Source organism: Dama dama, chromosome 7 (genome assembly GCF_033118175.1).
Source record: "Dama dama isolate Ldn47 chromosome 7, ASM3311817v1, whole genome shotgun sequence".
In the NCBI taxonomy this organism is placed as follows: domain Eukaryota; kingdom Metazoa; phylum Chordata; class Mammalia; order Artiodactyla; family Cervidae; genus Dama; species Dama dama.
The window spans coordinates 7,452,480-7,476,159 of record NC_083687.1 but is presented as its reverse complement, the minus strand read 5'-3'; the positions used below and the strand labels follow the sequence as shown (position 1 = coordinate 7,476,159).

At 39.1% G+C, this 23,680-nt stretch overlaps 1 protein-coding gene across 1 annotated transcript in view; it reads right to left on the bottom strand.

Annotated features, from left to right (window-relative positions):
* Positions 1-11,546: 11,546 nt before the first annotated feature.
* The window catches only part of BMP5 (bone morphogenetic protein 5), a 142,390-nt gene continuing 130,256 nt past the window's right edge, over positions 11,547-23,680 (bottom strand). Inside the window, exons 5-7 of the mRNA XM_061146358.1 lie at positions 22,716-22,792; positions 20,467-20,577; positions 11,547-16,394 (exon numbers count right to left, since the gene is read on the bottom strand). Coding sequence (XP_061002341.1) covers positions 16,245-16,394; positions 20,467-20,577; positions 22,716-22,792 — 338 coding nt within the window. The 3' untranslated portion in view covers positions 11,547-16,244. The remainder of the gene's footprint in view (positions 16,395-20,466; positions 20,578-22,715; positions 22,793-23,680) is intronic.

Here is a 23,680-nt window from a genome sequence, read left to right as displayed (position 1 = left end):
ATATAAGTTAAATAAGCAGGGTGACAATATACACCTTCTTGTACTCCTTTTCCAATTAGGAACCAGTCCGTTCTAACTGTGGCTTCTTACCCTGCATACAGGTTTCTCAGGAGGCAGGTAAGATGCCCTGGTATTCCCATCTCTTTAAGAATTTTCCACAGTTTGTTGTGATCCACACAGCCAAAGGCTTTAGTGTAGTCAGTGAAGCAGAAGTAGACTTTTTATGGAATTCTCTTACTTTTTCTGTGATCCAACGAATATTGCCAATTTGATTTCTGTTTCCTCTGCCTTTATTAAATCTAGCTTGTACATCTGGAAGTTCTCAGTTCACATACTATTGAAGCCTAGCTTGAAGAATTTTGAGCATTACCTTGATAGCATATGAATAGAGTACAATTGTGCAGTAGTTTGAACATTTTTTGACGTTGCCCTTCTTTGGGTTTGGAATGAAAATAGACCTTTTCCAGGCCTGTGGCCACTGCTGAGTTTTCCAAATTTGCTGGCATATTGAATGCAGCACTTTCACAGGATCATCTATTAAGATTTGAAATAGCTCAGTTGGAATTCCATCCCCTTCACTAGCTTGTTTATTAGTAATTCTCCCTAAGGCCCACTTAACTACACATTCCAGGATGTCTGGCTCTAGGTGAGTGATCATACCATCATGGTTATCCATTTCATTAAGACCTTTGCTGCATAGTTCTATGTATTCATGTCACCTCTTCTTAATATCTTCTGGTTCTGTTAGGTCCAAGCTGTTTTTGTCTTTTATATTGCCCATCTGTGCATGAAAAGTTCCTTGGTATCTCTAATTTTCTTAAAGAGATTTCTAGTTTTCCCCATTCTATTATTTCCTGTATTTCTTTGCACTGTTCACTTAGCAAGGCTTTCTTATCTCTCTTTGCTATTCTTTGGAACTCTAGATTCAGATGGGTATATCTTTCCTCTTCCCCTTTGCCTTTCGCTTCTCTTCTTTTCTCAGCTTTTTTGGGGCCTTCTCAGACAACCATTTTGCCTTTTTGCATTTCTATTTCTTGGAGATAGTTTTGATCACCGCCTCCTGTACAATGTTAAGAAGCTCCATCCATAGCTCTTCAGGCACTCTGTCGATCAGTTCTAATTCCTTGAATCTATTTGTCATTTCCACTGTATAGTCATGAGGGATTTGATTTAGGTCATGAATGGCCTTGTGGTTTTTCCTACTTTCTCCACTTTAAGTCTGAATTTTGCAAAACAGTTCATGATTGAGCCACAGTCAGCTTCTGGTCTTGTTTTTGCTGATTTTATACAGCTTCTCCATCTTCAGCTGCAAAGAATATAATCAATCTAATTTTGATACTGAATATTGACCATCTGGTGATGTCCATGTGTAGAGTCATCTCTTGTGTCTTTGGAAGAGGGTGTTCGCTATGACCAGTGGTATGAAGGTATGACAACACATTTATGGGAGACTTGGAAAATACATAACAAAATTACACATAGTTCCACTATATATTACAATTATTTTTAAGTAGATAAATTAAAATTTTTAGTTGGAGTTTCAATATCAAATTCTCAAAACTGAATAGACTGAATATACAGAAAAGTAGGAGGACATTCATTTCATTTCTGTTATCTTTAGAGTGTGTCTCATGTAAGTTTCATAAGTAGGAAGTTAAAATCTTACACGAGAAAAGCTTTTCCTAGGCCATCAAGAATGACATATGGTAGCAGCCTAAATGTCTATCAGTAGATGGCTGGATAAAGAAATTGTGATATATGTATACAATGGAATATTACTAAGCTATAAAAAGGAACACATTTGAGTCAGTTCTAATAAGGTGGATGAACTTAGAGCCTATTATACAGAGTGAAGTGAGTCAGAGGAAAACAGGTATGATGTGGTAATGCATATATGTGAAATCTAGAAAGACTGTGCTGATGAACCTATTTCAGGGCAGCAGCAGAGATGCAGACATAAAGAGCAGACTTGTGGGCACAGTAGGGGAGAGAGAGTGAGATGCATTAAGAGCAGCATTGAAAAACAGACGTTACTGTGTGTAAAACAGATAGCCAGAGGGAACTTTCTGTAAGATGCAGGGAGCTCAGATCTGATGCTCTGTGACAAACTAGAGGGAGGAAGGTTCGAGAGGGAGGACACATATGTATACCTATGGCTGATTCATGTTGATGTATAGTAAAAACCAACACGATATTGTAAAGTCATTACCTCCAATTAAAAATAAATAAAAAATTTTAAAAGAGCTAAATAAAAAAGGATGACATGTCAATTTACACAGCCTTTCAGCATGAGCATTTTTCTAATTTTATTTTTATTTTTCACAGATAGAATTTGGGCTTGTGGCACTTATTTCCAAACAGTTAAAGCATTTGTCTTCCTGCTTTGACGGGTTGGTCCTTTCCACATCTTCGTGAGGAGAGGTTTAAAAGGCGAAGAGAGAAAACAGACTTCTTCAAAATGTTCAGTCTAATTAAACATTCAACACACTCAGTTAAACTCTTCTAAATCAACTCCCACGATATCTCGTAGGATAAAATACTTCCTAAGAGAACTGTTAGAAACATAGAATAATAAAACAAATAAAATACAGAATATATTTTAAAGACTTCTCCAGGCTCTGGATACAAAACCTGAAGCGCTGTTATTTAAAGCTAGTAAAACCGAAATAAAAGTGACCAGCATATATTCAAGAAAGGTCTCAGAAAAAAAATCCATATATTCTATTTTTATAGTTGTATTACATGATATGTGATTATATCTAAGGGTAAATAACACACCTTAACCCAATAATAATAGTGTTCACTTACAGAATAGTTGCACTAATGCTATAACAGCTAGAAAAAATTGGACTGATAGTCACATTGTTTCCTTATAATATAAATTCTTTTGCATTAGTATATTCAGTTTTCTAAAAAACAGTTTCTTACTAAGTAGGTCTTAATGCAGAAAAAGTTTCAGTTTTACAAGAAGTAAACAGCTATAAATTTAGTTCTAAAGAAAACTGGGTAAATAAAGGAAATTTTAATAATATACATAGAAATTTACAGCAAAAAGGCAGAATTGTACTTTGTAAAAGTTGAGAAATAGGGATGATAAAAATTCAACAGCACTTCTATAAAGAGTTTCTCAAAGTATTTTCTTGGAGAACCTTTTCAGTGTTCAGTAGAATTTTAGATGCCTCCCTTACATCTCTCCTAAACCTTTAATGCTATCATTGAAGCTCTTTCCCCCTGTTATTGCATATATAGAATAGATAGAAAATGAATTACTTAAAAACAATTTTTAATTGAGGTATAGTTGATTTACAATGTTGTGGTATTTTTTGCTGTGTATGGAAGTAACTCAGTTTGTGTGTGTGTGTATTCTTTTTCATATTCTTTTCCATTATGGTTTGTCCCAAGAGACTGGATATAGTTCCTTGTGCTATACTGTAGAACCCTGCTGTTTATCCATCCTAAATGTAATAGGTTGCACCCACTAACCACAAACTCCCAGTCTATCCCTCACCCTTTCCACTTCCCTCTTGGCAACCACAAATCTGTTCTCTATGTCTGTGAGTATGTTTCTGTTTTGTACATAGGTTCATTAGTGCCAAGATGCATTACTTTTTAATGTGTCCTTTATTAAGGACTCATATGCATATAGCGTTTATATCGATGACATTTTGTACCAATGTTCCCAGATACTGAGCTTCATCTATTAATATCTGTATTATCTCACTGCCGTGTTCATGTTCCCAAAGCTTCCTGGACTCTTAAATGCACGGCAAACACTATCACAAAATCATTTAAATATGTTTAGTAAATTACTACCGACATTCTGTTTTCTGCATAGATTTCAGGGAGTTCCAATTGACTGCAAACAGAGATAACATGATTCAGAAAGCCCCCGGAAGACAGAAGCAGAACAGTGATTGTCTTCATGTCAGTACAGTAAGTCCTCTATATATGACTGAGTTCCATTCTGAGGGTGTGTTTCTAAGTCCAATGAAGTTAGCCTAGGTACCCAGCTGACACAATGGCTATACACCTCTGCTTGTATGCTTGCTTCAGGACCTCCAGGGCTTGAAATAAAGATACAGTACTCTATATAATGCTGTGCTGTGTTTAGTCACTTGGTCGTGTCAGACTCTTTGTGACCTCGTGGACTGTAACCTGCCAGGCTCCTCTGTCCATGGGGGTTCTCCAGGCAAGAAGATGGAGTGGGTGGCCAAGCCCTCCTCCAGGGGGACTTCCCAACCCAGGAACTGGACCGGGGTCTCCTGCATTGCAAGTGGCTTCTTGCAGCTGAGCCACCAGGAAGCCCCAGGCTATACAGAACTGTACAGTAAAGTACACAGAGACACAGCCAGTTGCAGAGGTCGGATGCGCATGACAAAGTCCACCAGACACGTGAACTTACATGACTGGACATGGAAGCATGCATTCACTCCTTTGAAAGGTCTCAACTTGAAGATTCATATAAGAGGGACTTCTTGTACCTGTTTCCCACAGGTAGACCTTGGGTGGGTGAGAAGTTGGGGAAGGGTCTCATTCACAGCAGAGCCTCTGCCTGCAGCGGTGATCTCCCTGATCACGTGGTTTTACACATCACCCCACGCTGATGACCTATGGATTTATGTCTGGTCAGCTCTGTCTACTACTCTCAGGTCTCCTGTTTCTAACTACTTTTCTGGACGTTTCACTCAGAAATTAAAAATGCCCCTAATCACACTCTCAAGGACTTGGTGCAATCCAGCCTCTGCTGAAGCTCTGGAAATTCTCCCCACCTCCTTTACCCTTACCCAGGCTGTGTCCATGGGAGAAAGAACCTGGAGCACTCTTCCCATGGACTCAGAACTCACTCCTCCTGTCTCTGTTCTCTCTGCTCCTCCTCCGTAGGAACGAGCCAGCTCTCCCTACCTTAATGGAGGTCTTTCTCTGCTCCTACAATTAAGAACTAATCATCCTGTGGGCTCCTTGTGCTGTTTGTTTTACCCAGAATAGAATTATAGGTTCTGGTTCAAGACAGGTAAGATTCTGAATTCACCTCCTCCTGGGGTGCACTGAATTCACAGCTATATGGGAGCAACGTTCTCTGAAAAAGACCTAAAAACCAGTACAGTAGCCCCTACACATGGGGCAAATGAGAGGGAAATCTCTCCAAAGGGGGTATAAGTGGTTGAGGCGGTCTCTCCCTGACCTCCCCAGGTGCAGAGCCCACAGTTGGCAGGGAGCTCACACCATGGCTTCCCCAGGAGCAAAGCATTCTCTGCTACACCTGGTACCCAAGATAGGAGCCCACAGAACGCAGGGTTTTAAGACTTAGCAGCTCCTGCACAGAAACCCCCGGCCTGTAGTGTCCTAGGACACCTCTCCCAGGCTGCCAAAGACTCGGCCCAGGCAGAGGCAGCCCAAGAAGACCACTCAGATTTGATCCAAGAGAGACGTGTTTGCTCACTCTGAAGCAACGGTTGGAGGCAGGGCCCTGCTGAGACTCTCCATGGTGGAGGCAGGGAATGTCTCCTGCTCCTCCTCTGCCTGGGCCACCCCGCAGGGACCATCTCTCTCTTTTTTCTTTCTCCTTCTTCTTTTTTTCCAAATTATTTTCCTTTTTTTTTACCCTCTATTTTTCTTACTCTTTCATTTTTTTTCTTTCCTTTTCTTCTTCTTTTTTACTCTTTTCCCCTTTTTTCATTGAGGACCATCTTTGCACTGCCTCTCTGCTTCCCTCTAGCCAATGGGCACCATCTCCACACCATCCAGAGCTCCCATATCTCCAATGTCTGGTGCCCCAGTTTTTACATCTGGTGACCAGGTTTCTCGTGGCTGCCCCCCAAGGGATGCCCTTTCATCACATGTCTCTGGAAGCCTGGGGAGGGGGGGTTGGGGGCTTGAGTTCCTGGGTCTCAGGGGACTGTTACAATCTGAAAGGTAGTTCTTGGCCAGCTGCCAACCCAGGGGGCTGCACAGAGCCTGAGATATATGCCAGCCTTTCTGAGAAAGAAGCCTCTTTGTTCCTCCAGCAGCACTGGCCTGGGGGGCAGGCTCCTGGTTTGGAGCATCTCTTCTGGGGGTCCCAGGAGGCGCTCCTGGCCTTGGATGCCATCTCTGTTCTCTGCAGAAGAGAGTTCATCTGATGCTCTGATTGCTGTGGCCTCTGCCGGGGGTCACCTCTGCATTCCTCTGGTCTGGGTGGCCGGCAGGCTTATGCTTGAGGGGGTCCTAGGACTGTAAGCCACCTAGAAGGAAGTATCAAAAATCTAGCCCCCCAGGGATCAGCAGGGGGCCACAGATGCAGGAGCTGTCTTTTAGTGAATGAAGCCTATTATCTTATTGCTAGAGCTGCAGCCCGTGTGGCATTTAGAGTGTAACAGGCAGGAAGGCCAGGGGTCCCCACACAGAGGAAACAGGCTGCAAGTGTCAGACATTTTTTCTCTCTCTCTTAAGCGGCAGGAGGAAACAAACTACAAGTGTCAAATTTTTTTCCCTTCTCTCTACAAAATTAAGAGGAGGTTTCTTTTAAAATTCTGTGTTTCCATGAGGACACCTGGTTCCACCTGAACTTAACTTGTCTCAAACCTTGAGCTAACCAACGTGTTTTTCTTATGGAAATGCTTTTCTTAAGCTATGTTAATGAACTATGTCTTTACCCTAGACTCTGTCTTTCTTCAAGTTGATTCCACCTAAGACTCAGAACTGATAATAATTCAGCAAACCAGTATGTTTTACTCATGCAATTGTTCTCCTAATCTATGTCAATGAAACTATATATTTGCTTGGAAACCTGCCTTTCTTCAAGATTCATGTCGATTGTTTCATGGCCCAGGATGATTCATCTTGCGCCAGTATTATCTCAAAAATACATGTTGTGGGTGAGGGGCCTGGTGCCACTCTCTGAGTTTTGAGACATTTCCTTTCTCTAATCAGCAGCCTAATTAGAGGTATATAACATATACCTCTATGGTATATGGTATATGGTATAGGTAGGTATATAACATGGCTAAAGACTATCAGGGGAGCACTCTTTCTGCCCTCTTCTGATGTCTATGTCAGATGCTTTGTCTATCCCTTTTATACTTTAATAAAACTTTATCACACAATAACTGTGAGTGATCAAGCCTCATCATTGGCCCCAGTTTGAATTCCTCTCCTCCAGAGACCAAGAATCCCAGCATCTTTCACGGCTCAGCAACAGCCTTTCAGTAGGCTCCTAATGAAGCACACATCTAAGGGCTGACAGTAAGCCTTCCCTGAAAACTCAGAGGGTGGGTACCAATTTCACGTCAGCTGCTCTGCCTCAGAACACAGCATCTCTTGAACAGGAGCTTGTGTATGTCTGCTGCCCTGAGTTTTGCAGCCACTGCAGGGGATGCATCGGTGCCATCTGACTCTGGTGCCCAGAGGGCCTTGAGTCCCCTGGGCTCCATGGGACTGTAACAGTCAGAGAGTTCTTGACTGGCTGCCATCCTAGGGCACTGCACGGAGAGCAGTCAGAACACACGCCTTCCTTTCTACCTGCTGGTACCAGCCTAACCTGAGGGGTGGGCTTCAGAGCCAACAGACATCTGGAGGCTATAAGAATACCTTCACGGAGCATGGGCTGGGCTGTGCCAGCACTGCACTCTCCCTCTGCCTCAATGCACTCACTCCCAGAAAGAAGCTTACACATTCCTATGGAGCCCAAATCTTTGCTGCTATTGCCAGGCAACAGCTCCAGATCTCCTGACCCTAGTGGCCAGCAGGGCTTATGCTTCTGGTCCCACAGGACAGTGCATAGTTGCATCCCTGAAGAGTGCTCCCTGAGTGTCGAGCTGCCAATCTGCCTGAATCTAGGTACTGACTGAGATCTTCCCCTTTGGGACACTGACTATCTTGGCTCACCTTCAACTACTGGGAGCAATTAAAGTAAAATATGTTGCTTGGGCAATTACAGAAATTTGAGAGATGGCCAAGAGCTAGGGCAGGGCTGAATAACAACTTTCATCTTCTATCCAGCACCAACTCTACAAGACTGGAAGAAGGTGGCTATTTCATGTAATTCATAGAAACTAACACAGAAAGTCAAGCAAAATGAAGAAACAGAAGGATATGTTCCAAGCAAAAGAACAAGATAAAAACTCAGACAAAATCTTGACAAGATGGAGGTTCAAATGCCCTAAAAGTGAAAGATACTTTAGGGACATTCTTTATAAAATAAGAACTCTTGTACGTTTACCATCTCAATTTTGACAGTATTATCTTTATGTTTGCTGTTTATTTCCCAATAAAGTAGTACATTAAGCTATGCTTTTCCAAGTCATTTGTAGAACATCAACTCCAAGAATATCTTTATGATAATTTTTAAGGAATTGATAAATTCCTTAAAATGGATATGGTAAATTTCTTCATCTTACAGTTTAAGAGTATAAGGTTTTCCCAAATAACTATAGTAACTGGCATAATGAGAGGCATGTCTTAGAATCAAGAGGGCCGCAGTGGCTTATTAGCCAGATCAAACACCTGTGGTTTGGTGTATTTGGTCTTTTTGAAGAAAATGGCAAATGAGAAGAGCCCTCAGAAACTGGTAGAATATCAGTGAGAAGAATTTAGGGAAGATATTTTCCAGGAATGGAAAATTGTTATTAAGGTCCAGAATGTATTTATGTATTGGGAATACAAAAGTACTTTATTTTGACTTAATAATAACCCTAGGAGGTTAGTTTGACATGAGATTCATTAGATCCATTGTAGTCAATAGCCAAGACTTTTCAAATGTTCTTATTTTTTATCATAACATCTTTGGATAATTGCTTGTTCATTTCCTAATGTTTTATTTCAAGTTCTAAGTAGGATAACATAGAAAGACTTAATAACATCAGCAGGTATTGAATATCATAGATCTTGATCTCAAAGACAAGTAGTTTTCAAATGATGTCTTAATAACCTTAAGAGAATGATACTATATGCCAAACTAAAATTATTTTTGTTTACCCATTTTAAACTGGCAATTTTAAAAGGCATTCTAGAGATTATTTTATGAGAAAGAAAATGAAGTTGCTCAGTTGTGTCCGACTCTTTGCGACCCCGTGGACTGTAGCCCACCAGGCTCCTCTGTCCATGGGATTTTCCAGGCAAGAATACTGGAGTGGGTTGCCATTTCATTCTCTAATTTCCTTCTCTCATTTTACAAGAAGTTATGTCAAAAGTTGAATAGACAAAAATGGTAGATCCTTTTATATTTTGCATTTTAGTTATCATTTTCTTTCTTTTTACCTCATTTCCTAAAATAATGTTATAATTATTTAACCTTTTGTAGATACTTCTAAATTTAAAAAAAAAAAAAAACATAGTAATACATCATTATTTTGAAGAATGGAGGAAACACAAAGTATAATAATGTGTTTCCCATCCTCCGATGGTAAAGAATCTGCCTGCAATTTGGGAGGCCTGGGTTTGATCCCTGGGTCAGGAAGATCCCCCAGAGAAGGAAATGGCAACCCACTCCAGTATTCCTGCCTGGAGAATCCCATGGACAGAAAAGCCTGGCAGGCTACAGTCCATAGTGTTGCAAAGAGTTGGGCACGACTGAGCGACTAACATCCTTCTGAAGGAACTTATTAGGGGGTGGAGTAGACAGAAAAACAATTATTAGTCTAACAATATGTCTTTATATTCAAAAGAAAAGGAGGCATCCTATCCTCACAGCTGCAACCTTTCTAAGGACATATTATTTACTTGCACATCTCAAAGAAGAAAGACAAGGAAGAGATAAATTCTTCCAATATTCTTGTCACCAAAGTGATTTGACTTAGGAACCTTATTTTGTAAAGTTGGTTGAAATGATCAATTTTTAAACATCTTCCATATTTTCTGGAAAATCATGTATTTTTTTAATGTTCTGCACATGTTCATTAGTTAATGTTTGTTAATTGGGTATATCAGCTTTAGCTTCACTGATCATTTTTCCTTAATATGTCAATTAATCAGAGAGATTTGTTAAAATTTCTCACTAAAAAGGTGCAGTTTTAATTTCTTTTCATAATTCCATGAATTTTCGATTCATGTGGTTCTAAAACATAGAATTCTGTCTCTTACTTATTAAGCTGAGAAATGACAATAGTGATTAAAATTTTCTGATATGTTTACATCTATTTCTGCTTTATTGACTATGCCAAAGCCTTTGACTGTGTGGATCACAATAAACTGTGGAAAATTCTGAAAGAGATGGGAATACCAGACCACCTGACCTGCCTCTTGAGAAACCTGTATGCAGGTCAGGAAGCAACAGTTAGAGCTGGACATGGAACAACAGACTGGTTCCAAATAGGAAAAGGAGTACGTCAAGGCTGTATATTGTCACCCTGCTTATTTAACTTATATGCAGAGTACATCATGAGAAACGCTGGGCTGGAAGAAGCACAAGCTTCAGTCAAGTTTGCCGGGAGAAATATTAATAACCTCAGATATGCAGATGACACCACCCTTATGGCAGAAAGTGAAGAGGAACTAAAAAGCCTCTTGATGAAAGTGAAAGAGGAGAGTGAAAAAGTTGTCTTAAAGCTTCAGAAAACTAAGATCATGGCATCTGGTCCCATCACTTCATGGGAAATAGATGGGGAAACAGTGTCAGACTTTATTTCTTTGGGCTCCAAAATCACTGCAGTGGTAATTGCAGCCATGAAATTAAAAGACCCTTACTCCTTGGAAGGAAAGTTATGACCAACCTAGACAGCATATTAAAAAGCAGAGATATTACTTTGCTAACACAGGTCCGTCTAGTCAAGGCTATGGTTTTTCCATGGTCATGTATGGATGTGAGAGTTGGACTGTGAAGAAAGCTGAGCGCTGAAGAATTGGTGCTTTTGAACTGTGGTGTTGGAAAAGACTCTTGAGAGTCCCTTGGACTGCAAGGAGATCCAACCAGTCCATCCTAAAGGAGATCAGTCCTGGGTGTTCATTGGAAGGACTGATGCTGAAGCTGAAACTCCAATACTTTGGCCACCTGCTGCGAAGAGTTGACTCATTGGAAAAGACCCTGATGCTTGGAGGGATTGGGGGCAGGAGAAGGGGACGACAGAGGATGAGATGGCTGGATGGCATCACCGACTCAACGGACATGAGTTTGAGTAAACTCCGGGAGCTGGTGATGGACAGGGAGGCCTGGCGGGCTGCGGTTCATGGGGTCGCAAAGAGTTGGACACGACTGAGCAACTGAACTGAACTGTATGTTTTGATTCTCATTTCCCTGAAGGCTTAATATGCTTATTCAGTTTTGCTCTGATGGGTATTACCTGATATATATTTACTTTCATTTTGCTTTCAACCTTCCTGTGTTGTTAAGTTTTAGAGTGCCTCTTTTGAACAGACTGTGGCTAGCTGTTGACATTATTATTTTAAATCCAACCTGGCAATAGTGATCTTTTTAGGCCATTTACATTTAATATGATATGATTATTATCCCTCTACTGGATTAGAATAGAGGTCAGCAAACAATAGCCAATGAGTCATATCCCACTCACAACTTGTTTTCGTAAATAAAATTTTATTGGAAGAGATCCGTACATACTAGTGTACATATGGAGAATGGCTACTTTCACACTGCAGTGGCAGAGGTAAGTAATTGCAAACACAAAGCCCTAAATACTTATTACCACATTTTTACAGAAAGAGTTTGCCCAGCCCTGGTTCAAAATATGCATTGTTTATGAGTCTAATTTAATCATCATCATTAAGCAAAACACAAAAGCTGTATTTTCAAACACCTACCTTCCAATGCATTCTATAGTTGTACAATATTTTGCTATAGCTAGCCCTACTTAATTTAACTCTCTTGCTGTTTTAAACCACAATTGCTAAACATTTTTATTTTAATCTACCCCATGTTTATTATTTTCTTGTTCATAGTATTTGTATACATTACCATTGGGGGTTAATTTTGGTTCTTCCTGAGGTAAAACCTTTAGCAGTGGCTTTACCATGTATGGTAAATTCTAATTTTTATTTGCCTAAGAATGTTTTTCTTTTGCCCTAATGTTTTGTTGGATACAGATACAGAATTCCAAATGACAGCTATTTTTCCTGAGCAATATGAAGATAGTGACTATCTGTTCACTGCCTTCCAAGTTGAGAAGCAAGCTTTGGTCTGCTGTTTGCCCCTAAATTGTCCCCAGTTCTCTGCAATATTGATTAAATGGATGTTACAACTTTGTTAACTTTGAATTCTCTTTGACTTTCCATCACTTTATATGTTTCAATGCTGTCTCCTGGATAATTCTTTCTTATCTGTCTTTCCACCCACTGTGTTTCCCATAACATATCCTATAAAGTTTAAATCCAGTATTATATTTTTCCTTCACAGAAGTTCTGTTCTTCATTTAAAACATTTTGCTTTAAAGAAAAAAAATTTTTTTTTCGGCCACACCGTCAGCATATGGAATCTTTGTTCCCTGACCAGGGATGGAACATGTGCCCCCTGCATTGGAAGTGTAGTGTTAAATACTGGACTGTCAGGGGAGTTCCTAAAACATTTTGCATTCACGTTTTTGTGGGCTTCCCAGGCGAGCCAGTAGTAAAAATCTGTCTGCCAATGCAGGAAACGCCAGAGACATAGATTTGATCCCCTGGAGTAGGAAATGGCAACTCGCTCCAGTATTCTTGCCTAGAAAACTCCATGGACAGAGGAACCTGGGAGGCTACAGTTCATGGGATCACAAAAGAGTTGGGCATGACTGAGCACACATACTCACATTCATGTTTTTATTCTCTCTTCTTTAAAACAATATGTCTTTATAAGTATGTCAGTGTATGCATTTTGTTTAAATAAATATACTTACTTATAAGTGAGTGTGTAATAAGTATGTTTTAATGAAGAAAGGGTAAAGATAATCAGAGACATCTTATTGGCCTGTGGCTCAAGGTAGAAAATCATTTTCCTAGTTTGGGCTTTTCCTATAGGTATGGACAGGAAAATAACTAGTCTAGTTCTTCTTTTTTTTTTGGTTGGTCCTATTGTATTTCATCATGTCATTAGAGCCACAGTGAACTGGGAAGAAACACCAACCACGCCCCACTGAACCATCAGCTTTGGTCTTGTTTCCAGATGCTTAGTCTGGAGGCTGTTTTTCCAGTGCTTCCTTCCTCTCATCCTCCCATACTCGAGCCTCTGGATTTGAGGCTGAATTGCTTCTCCCCATTCTCTACCCACCCGATTGGAGGCTAGCTGCCTCTGTAAAGTTGAAACTAATATGCAAAGGTTAAAGTGCATGTTTTTCAAAGTCTGAAGTTTCTTTGTACTTTTAAAGGCTGTACCTGATCCTGGTTCTCCTGTCTTTGAATTCCCCATCTTTCAAACAACTTCTAACAAGTATGACAACAGACTTGGAAGTAATTTTGCAAAACTTGGCTCTTTTTTTTTTTTTGTTAATTTGAATAGACTGTCACCTTTCTACATACATAAGAATGTATACCGTCAATGATTGTTACTTTTCCTATTTTTCCTTTGGTTAAAAAGAAAGTAAACGATAAAATACAGATGTATAGATAAATACGTAGTGATATATGTGCTTTAACAACAAAGGCATCTTCACTTGTAACTTTGAAAAGCACCAGGCCCCTCCCCACAAAATGCAAAAGAAAGAACATAGAAAAGCAGGTAATCTGAGAGCCAGATCACATGATCTACGGCACAATTGACTGAATTGTTATGAGACAGTGACTTGTCTTTGGAAATGAGGATTTCTTCTGCCTCGAGTGAAGTTATACTATAAGCTACCTATTCATTGTAAATGTCTTGAGAGATGAAATTTGCAGACTATATAGTAGCTCCTAGATGCTGGTTTAGATTCAATGCTGGTGATACAGGAATTATTAAATGACAGTTCTTTACTTGAGGAAAAAAATGTTTTTGCATTTTCTTTTCTGTGTCTGTTTCTTTCTTAACTTCAGTACAGACAAATTTATTTTTGCCTTAGTTTTAAAGAACAATGAGTATTTGTCATTTTTGCCCTTCTAGTAACAAAAATGATTAGGACCACTTTACAAAGCAGAAAAATTAAAAACATACCAACAGAAAAGTCAATGCATAACTAACCAAAAAGACCTGAGTAGTTTGGATCCTGTTAAAATAAACCAAATTATTCTCATTTCTTGTAATAGTCTGAGCATTCAAAGTAATACTAAGCATTTACTCTAATAGTTATTTGAAAATAATGTGACTGACCATATGCGCAGATATATATATATATATTCATACATATTTTGAGAAAATATAAAAATACTGATGCTAAATATCTCCCTTCTTAAATGAAAGAGAATAAATAAGGTCAATTCCCATCCTAATCATTTATTTTTTTGCTATTTAAAAATTTTCCTTATTGTTGGAACAGATTAAGAAAATATTTAACTCATGGATGGTTGCTTTGCTTATTTAATAGTGAGTTACTTATCAACAACACAAACACTAGTTTTGGCAACTAAGATCATGTAATACACAAACATTTTAGATCTGATATGCTTATAGTCTCAGTTAGGACACACTTACATTTTGTATCCCTCTTTAAAAAAAAGAAAAGCCAAATCAAGCAGCACAATAGGAACTAGCATCACAAGTTTAATATATTTTAAAACATAGAAATATATTTAAACAGCACATTTAAAGAATAATATAATATACTTTCATTTATTATTCTTATAATGGTATACCATTAATTCAAAAATATATTACTTAATGTACCCCCAATAGAGTTATTATCAAATTTACTTTAAGACAATCTGTATTTTAAAACAACATGGCAATATTCCTGAATCATGAACAAACCCATAACATTTTTAAGCTATTTTTGATACAAGTTGTACTTAGAAAGTCCAAAAGGGTGATTAATAAATGGTGCTTTATGAGTATTTTAGATGAATTGTAAATAATCCTAGCCGTGGAGCCCACATAAATAGCAACTTATCCACTAAATGTCATTCTTCCAAAAGTCAGTGGGTTAAAGACAAGCCTTAAAAGGCAGAGAGAGAGAAACAGAGAGAGAAAATAAATTAATTTCAGAGGGAAGAACACACATGCACATACATACAACAGAACCTTCCCACTTGGAATTATTTGTGCTTGGAGGAAGGTTTACAAAAATCCCCCTCCAAAATAAGGTTTTCAATGAGCTCATTCTCCAAGATATGAAAAATGGATTTCAGCTGTTCTTTCGAAATGGCAATTCTGTCAAAGCCATTCTGGGATTTGGGGTAATTTCCTCCAGTTGAGTTTCAGTGCTTTTACCCTAAATAAAATCCCTTGCATCACATCAATCAGCAAACTCAGTTATAAAAGAGAGCTACAGAAAACGGCTCTGTCGGCCGCTTTGCTCGGGTATATTTTATGCATGCAGTGACTCTCATCTGTGGGGAGGGAAGGGGAGCACGTGTAAATGTTTCTTTATTTTGGACTGTTTTTAAATCTGACAAAAAACCCACAAAAACTGCAGCAGTAGTGTTCTAGATAATAGGCAGACATGATTTATTTGAGGTAAGAAGGTTGTACTATGCTTTTTTAGTGTTAACTTGGAAAATTATGGACACAGGCTCAAGTCTGTCTCCACAGAATTCCTGAAGCTTTGAGCTCTTTGCAAAATCTACAACCGGTGAGCCAAGAAGGAACGCTTTCCTACAGTTAAACCAATTCTGTTCAAGCAAACAGTTACAACAATTACATGCAATCTTTCAGCTTCTGTGTTCTGCTCCCGTTTATTTACTCAAAGCCAGCTCAACATTTCACTTTATCTAATGAAGCAGAAACTCTCAAAGAAAAATTGTGTTCCTCCAAGCATTTTTGTTTTGGGTGGTTATTTTTTTAAGTCTCATTCTAAATATCAATAAATATCCTATCAGTTTACATTGGCACAGCATAACCAAATGCATTCAGCTTCCTTCAACAATACTTAACAGTCAACGGAGTTCTGTCTAATTTCAGAAAATTGTATAAAAATTACATTAAAAATATTGAAGTGAAATTGAATTGGATTCAGCATAGCCTATGAAAAATTAGAATGGGCAATTTTTTGCATAATGAAGTGACCTAAAATACATTTTACTGCAAAGGCATCCACAAAGGAGAATATATACCTTTAAATAAATAAAAGTGACTATATACATGCTCTTGTACATAGATTAGAGAGATGAAATGAGCCAGACTAATTTTATTAAATTCCCCTTTTATCTGAAAGGATAGTTTTTATTGTAGTCATAAACCTTAATACAGATCTTTTTCTTATTACCATTATTATGCACTATTAGTGGCAACCACACGAACGCACGACCATATTTCTGTACTTTTTCAAAATAACGTTGGAGCTGTCATCAAAGTACAACACAGAGATGGCGTTCAATTTGGTTGGCGCGCAACACGGCTTGGGTACGTGATCAGGAAACATCAGGTGAACCTGGTTGGGTGGGAGGAAGAAAATGTTTTACTTTTTAAGAAATAAAATAGATGTTTCGTCTGTAGTTTTCAGGTGACATTCTTGCTTTATCACTGACGATCAGGCACTCTCTTAAGTTACCTCCCTCTCTTCTATTTTTGCTCCGTGCTGAGGTGAGGTGGGAGCTGGTAGTGAAGGAGGTATCCTTAAGTATTAACACCTAGACTCGACCCACTGGTTCTAATTATGTGGTGGGGCTTTGAAAAACATTCTACCAAGGAAGGAAAACTCTCTCTATGGAATATTCAGTGGAAATTTTCCTGGAGGAAAGAACATGGCAAGTAGGACTGGGCTGCTTTTAGTTAAAATGGCCACTTCTGTTTACTTCATGAGAAACATGTAAGTTATGAATGCAAAATCAACGAAGGGACAGCACTTGACCGTAGGAAGATCTGGATCTAAGAATTATTCTTAAAAGGATAACTAAACAATAAACCAACGCTTTTTTAACAATAAAATTAAAAGCATGCAAATTCTTCATTTCCTTTGGTAAAGGAAGCATAAAAATCACAGCAAAATAAACTCCAGGTACAAATCCAATGCTTGCTTTAAAGCAATGATTTCAACTCTTCTCCCCATAATGTTTTACCAGATTGGCCAGAGTTTAACATCCTTTGACTTGCTTTCTCCCGTAGACAAGTGCCAAAAATCAAGCTATGTTCAATCAGAAAAAAGAAGCCTAGATATGTTACAACTTGAATATACATCCCTACCTCTCCCCCTCCAAAGCCTGAAAAGGTAGCTGAGCATGGCCAGTGAAATTCTTAAGTAAAGGATTTGTTCTCATTTTCATCAAACTGGCAAGTTTACCTCTGATCTTCAACAATCAAAGAAGGAGCCAGAACTCGGTTCCCCGTTTCCACCCGCCTCCCCTAGCCCTTCCCCCAGAGGAGTTTCTGGGAAGTCCCACTGCAGAGTCCTCGGGGATCTACAAAGAGAAAATACAGCTCTTAGAGTCTTGGCTGCAAAACCTCCTGGCTGAAATGATATAGGAGTCCTGCCTATGGACAGACACAGCAGGAAAAATGAGGTGATCCGACACGGACGTGAAATTTCCTAAGACCTCACAAAACTGCAAGCTGCATGGTTCTCCAAATTTCAGAGGCAGCCTGAAGCCCTCCTTGGCTTTATCCTCCTCAACCCCCTCACCCATGATGGATGGATAACCCCCTGCTTCAAGGATCACCTCACCCAGCCATTGTTCTGAAAAGAATGAGATTGTCCTTCCATCATGTCTCAAACGTGTTCGGCAAAGACCTGCTTTCCTTTAACAACAAACGTGCCTGTGTTCTTGTTTCATGTCCGTCACAAAATACACAGAGAATGCACAATGCCAGGAAAAAAAGAAAAAAAAAAAAAAAAAAAACCAGAAACACCAAACTTCCCATGTTCCCTTCAAGTTCTGTGATGACTTATGCTCCACATCCCAGGACGGCGATACAGACGAGGGGCTTGTTCCAAGTCCGTGTCAGCGATTTAAAAAATGTTTGTTTTTAGACGCTGCCTTCTAGACTACAGTTCTAAAAGTTGACAGTATGTAATTATATATTTATTTTTAAGAAAAGAAAAGAAGAGAGAGAGATACGGGTATTTGACAGAGTTTTTTCAATAATTAAGCTTTGCATAGCCTGAGCGAACTTGGATGTGTTAGACGCATATCTGAGGAAACGGCGAAAGCTCTCTGAGTCATTGATATGACAGTGCAAAGAGCTTAATTTCTGAGAAATTAAGTGGCATTTCTCTATAGGCTAATAGTGGCTGTTCTGCTGTGACCCTGTGGATAGACAGTGAGGAGAGCTCTTCCTCTAAGGCATGATATTGAAGCATCCTTCTCTCTGCAAGGAGCTTTCAGCTGATAGAAGGCTAGACTCCCCAGACATTCATCTTACTAGAGGATATTTGAATATAACAACTTTTTTTGTGCCGCATACCTGCTCTCCCTGCCCCAACAGTAATACCATATATTAGGACGTACTTACAGAGCTTCCCTCGTGGTTCAATGGTTAATAATCAACCTGCCAAAGCAGGGGACAGGGATTCAATCCCTGGTCTGGGAAGATTCCATGTGCCAAGGGGTACCTAAGCCAGCACACTAAACCTACTGAAGCCCATGCACCTAGAACCTATGCTCTGCAACAAGAGAGGCCACCAGAATGAGAAGCCTGGGCACCGCAGCTAGAGAGCAACCCTCGCGTGAGGCAACTAGAGAAAGCCCAAGTGCAGCAGTGCACACCCAGGGCAGGCAAAAATAAAAATAACTAAATACAAAAACAATTTTAAAGGAAGTGCTTATTTTTATGGATAGCATAAAAACATATCATAGACATATCAAAACTTAAAATACCCTTAGGAATTGACTCTATACTTGCATATGGGAACATCATTGGTCAAAAATCAACAAAAAGAAGAATATTTCTATGGCATTGGCAGCACAAAGCAAGCATGAAAGAAAATGCTGGTTGGAACTTAGACTCCAGGTATTCACTTTAGACAGTGAAATAAGAGCAGCAGCAAGCTAAGGTTTTCTTTCAGTGTATATAAATTTTGCAATCAAGGAAGAAATAGTAGTTTTTCCCCACACCTCTAAAGTTTGCTGAGTATGATATAGTAAAGAAATCTAGGGTGTAAAAATCAGTGTTGGGGAAGGACAGACATGAGCAAATGTTTTCCATTCATTATTAAAAAGCAACTCAATAATTTTACATGATTGTATTCTGAAATAAATGTTTCTCTTCAAACTTGGGGGAGAAAAGAGTATTTATAAGTGACTACCTTTCAAAATACATATTTGTTTTAGTTCTCCGCTTCCTCTCTACTCCCAGGTTATTTCCAAAGTCTTTGACAAAATCTATGCTCTAGGTGCCACAGATGTGCATCTTTGTGGTCTAGCTATCCAGTAGTACCTCTGAGGTCAGTAAGATGCCAGCAAAACATCAAGTCAAGGATTTCATCTGTCAAGGTGTATACACCATTCTTATTCAGAAGGGAACTGGGATGTTATTTCCATCAACTTTAAATTTTCAATAGATTGCAAAAGAAGATAATGTTCTGAAGAGTCAACTCCTTACACATTCTAATAGCTGCTCTTTCTCTTGGTCATAAACAAGCCTCACCCAAAAAGATAGATTTTTTTTTTTCTAACAGCTACTGCTCTCCTACTGTTATCTATCAAATAACTATTCCCATCAGTGTCTTGATTCCAAAATTATTTGTTCTCTTCCTCTGTCCTGATTACTTATAGTTGAAATGCTCCTGTGACCCCAACTTTGAAGCAGGGTCACATCACACAGCCTGCGCATCTTCTAGAACCTCTTCCTCATCTGCCAGAGGCTGCTCCCCCATCACATTAGAAGGTACGGATGTTGGAGTCAGACTCTCAAGGGTTTTCCTGAGCTTAAGAGATAAGTACGACCACTGAGAGACCATGAGGTTAACATTTCATTATTTCCTTCACAAAAATTAGCCTAGATTAGTAGAGATTAAATCACTGTTGCATTCCTAAGTGTGGGAGGGAAGAAATGAAGATTAATTTCCACCGTAAGCGTTATAAATGAAAAAGATATCAAAAAATGGAAACCAATCTTCTACTTATATTCTACACTGAAGAGCTTCCATGATACCAAAGTACGTTATGGAACATTCCTAAATAAGGAGTTTAAAAGCTCTCAGATGAAATTCAGCACAGCTATTATTCAAAGTTTCTGTAATGACTGCTAATGAATGGTTAAGGTTAGAAACAGCCCCTGTGTGGTTAATCACATTGCCTACTGAAGAAATCAGTGCAAAATGACCATTTTCTGTGATTGCTCCAATTTTCCTCGCTGAATCTTTCCTCATTTTGGAATTAGGATTTTTCTTCAGAGCAGCCTGAATTTCCTGACTATATCCACATTTCTTATTCTTGTACAATTTTTACGTTAGGAGTTTGAGAAGAAAATGCATTTTTAACTCCAAATAGATGCTTTTCTTTAAAGTAACTTTATAGGAAGCTTGCATCATAAACCACTTTCTATTCTACAAAAAGAAAACTTACCAGAGTCTGAACTATGGCATGGTTGGTAGCATTCATATGAGCATTGAGTGGAAAAGAACACTCTCCATCACAATAAAATGCAGCATAGCCTTCTGGCGCTATAATCCAGTCCTAAAATGCACGAAAGCAGAAGAAATAAGATCACCAACATAAAAGCACAGAAAAACAATACTTAAAGAATACTTAAATATAATTAATATAATTCAATATAATATAATATTAAATACTCTGGATTGGTTTCTGTTTTTGGTCCAACAATTATTCTAATAAGACAGGCTCCCTCAAGCCTTTAATTTATGATTAACTTAAAGTTTACAACAAAAGTATAAATATTTTCACAAGGAATTGTCCTCTGTAATTTCTCCCAGAGGTCATTATGTAAGATATTCCTAGCCTGTATTAGCCCATATATTCATGAATAAAGCTGCAATCATGAAATAGCATTCTAAATATTGTTTAAACAGGAAATGATGAACTCTGCAAAGTTCAACTGAACCAGAAAGGAAAAGAAGAATAAACTTAATTGAGATAATTCTCATTACTTCTTAATAACTCATTCCTGCTTTAGAAGCTTGACAACCTCTTAAGGCTCTAAGATTTGTTCCTTGTCCTGTTTTTCTTTCCAATCATGTGTTAACTTTATAGTCTCTTTAGAAGAAATGAGTTGGAGAAAAATCCTGAGCATTGTGTATGAAAAATTTTAGGAAGCTAAAAAGTTGGCACTTGAGATGGTGGCCTTGATTTTTTTCCAGAGATGTAAAACTTGTCACCAATGTAAAATTATTGAACAATTAACATTGAAGGTTTATCATAAATTTGAAAATGCTTACATGTTAATATCACTTCTCAATATAATAGCTTGTATTCCGAGGATCCATTGTAAAGGATTAATCTAACAATTCAATTTAAACTCTTTTGGCATATTTATGAAAATTATTGTGGTTAAATCTTCCTCCTCACTGTGTTTGTGAAGCTTGTGTAAAAGATAGCAATACGATTTCTAAGTACAAGAAAAATTTTTTTCTCTACGTCTGACTTACCACAGACACAGTCAAGGATTCTACTTCCTATACCAATAATTTGTGACCGTAGGAGGCAAACGGAAATTGCTTGAGTTAATCTGAAAAATGGGAACTAAAATGGAAATTTGGGTATATTTAAACAACAGGACTTCTTTTCTTCACTTTCTAAGGTTGCATTTGTTCTTCAGCATAAATTTTTTTTTTACCATAAACTCTATTAATTATCCTTCAGTAGTGAAAGGATAATGCAGAAATAAAAATGATGTGGATAATCCTTATATGGAATAGTCAGTGTCAAAAAGAATTGGTGTGTTCATTGCAGCACTGTTTACAACAGCCAGGACATAGAAGCAATCTAAATGTCCACTGACAGATGAATGGATAAAGAAGATGTGGTACATGCATACAGCGGAACATTACTCGGCCATAAGAAGGAACAGCATTGGGCCATTTGCAGGGATGTGGACGGGCCCACAGTTTGTGATACAGAGTGAAGTAAGTCAGAAAGAGAAAAACAAGCATCTATATATAGAATCTAGAAAGATGGTCCAGATGAGCCTGTTCCTGAGGATAGCAATAGAGACACAGATGTAGAGAAAGGGTGTGTGAACACAGCTGGGGAAGCAGAGGGTGGGAAGAACTAAGAGAGCCGCGCGCCGGTGCACACACCGCCATCTGTAAGACAGGCAGCGAGCGGGGCGCCGCTGCATATCGCAGGGGGCTCCGCTCGGCGCTCCGTGCCCACCCAGAGGGTGAGGCTGGGGGAAGGGGTAGGGGATACATGTGCACGATGGCTCATTCACTTTATTTATTTTTTTTTTTTTTAGCATTTTTTTTTAATTAATTTATTTTTTTTATTAGTTGGAGGCTAATTACTTCACAACATTTCAGTGGGTTTTGTCATACATTGATATGAATCAGCCATGGATTTACATGTATTCCCCATCCCGATCCCCCCTCCCACCTCCCTCTCCACCCGATTCCTCTGGGTCTTCCCAGTGCACCAGGCCCGAGCACTTGTCTCATGCATCCCACCTGGGCTGGTGATCTGTTTCACCACAGATAGTATACATGCTATTTCAACAGCAGACAGCATTGCAAAGCAGTGATACTCCAATAAAAAATAAATTATAAAAAATAACTGGTTACTGTATAGGAAAGATTACAAGAGATTTAGGATTGATAAAAAGCAGAAAAGCAGCAACCAATTTGACGGACCGTTCTTACCTGCCACCCCAGATCCCGGAAACTCACATAGAGCTCATGCTTTTTACAGGCTTGTTTCTGTTCACTGGTGTTATAATCTGAAGATGAAAATCAGATTGTCAACAAATGGCAGTCTACCAGGTATATTAGTATTTCTTTTGTGAGATCACTTATCAAGTCAAAAAGAGGCTGTATTTGAAGTTGTAGAACCTGAGTTTGAATCTCAAAGTGAAAGCTGCTTACTAACTATGTGAACTTCAAGCAAGTCACTTGTGCTGAGTTTCTGCCTCTGTGAAATGCAGACCTTGAGAGGTCGTGTGGAGGATCGGGTTGGATCCTCTGCGTTGTGACAACAGCAGCCTGACGCCTGCCACTCAATGAGTGCTCATTCATTAACTAACCCAAACCACAGTTGTGCTGACTATACTTAAGCACATAAAACATTCAAACACTACGTTTTGTATTCTTTCACAGGCAGGCACTGGGAAAGTACCAACTGGGATGTTCCAGTTGGTACATGTTATCTTAATATGTATCTTAAACTCAGATTCCCCAAAGTGGTGCTTCCGATTGTCCCCTACCCGCAAACCAATTTCACCCGCAGATGGCTGCGAGCAAGTTCCCAGGCAAAACAAACGCTGTAGTCCAAACATACTCTTGCCTCTCACCTCCACATCCAATCTGTCAGGAAACCCTTACACATTTTACCTTCATTTGAAATTCAGACACCCTCACCAGCTCCATGACTGGCTCTGGTCGAAGCCACTATCATCTCTTTCCCGAATCACTGCCACATCCTCATTGCTAGTCCTCCGGCTCTGCACCATCCCCATCCCATCAAAGTAGCCATGTGGACCGACTGTCATGCTCCAGCATAGAGTCTCACAGTGGTTCCTGTATCACTAAGGCTCACACGGCTCTACGCGATCCAGTCCCATCACCCTCTGGCCCATTTGCTCTCTTTCACTGTACTCCAAACAGCCTCC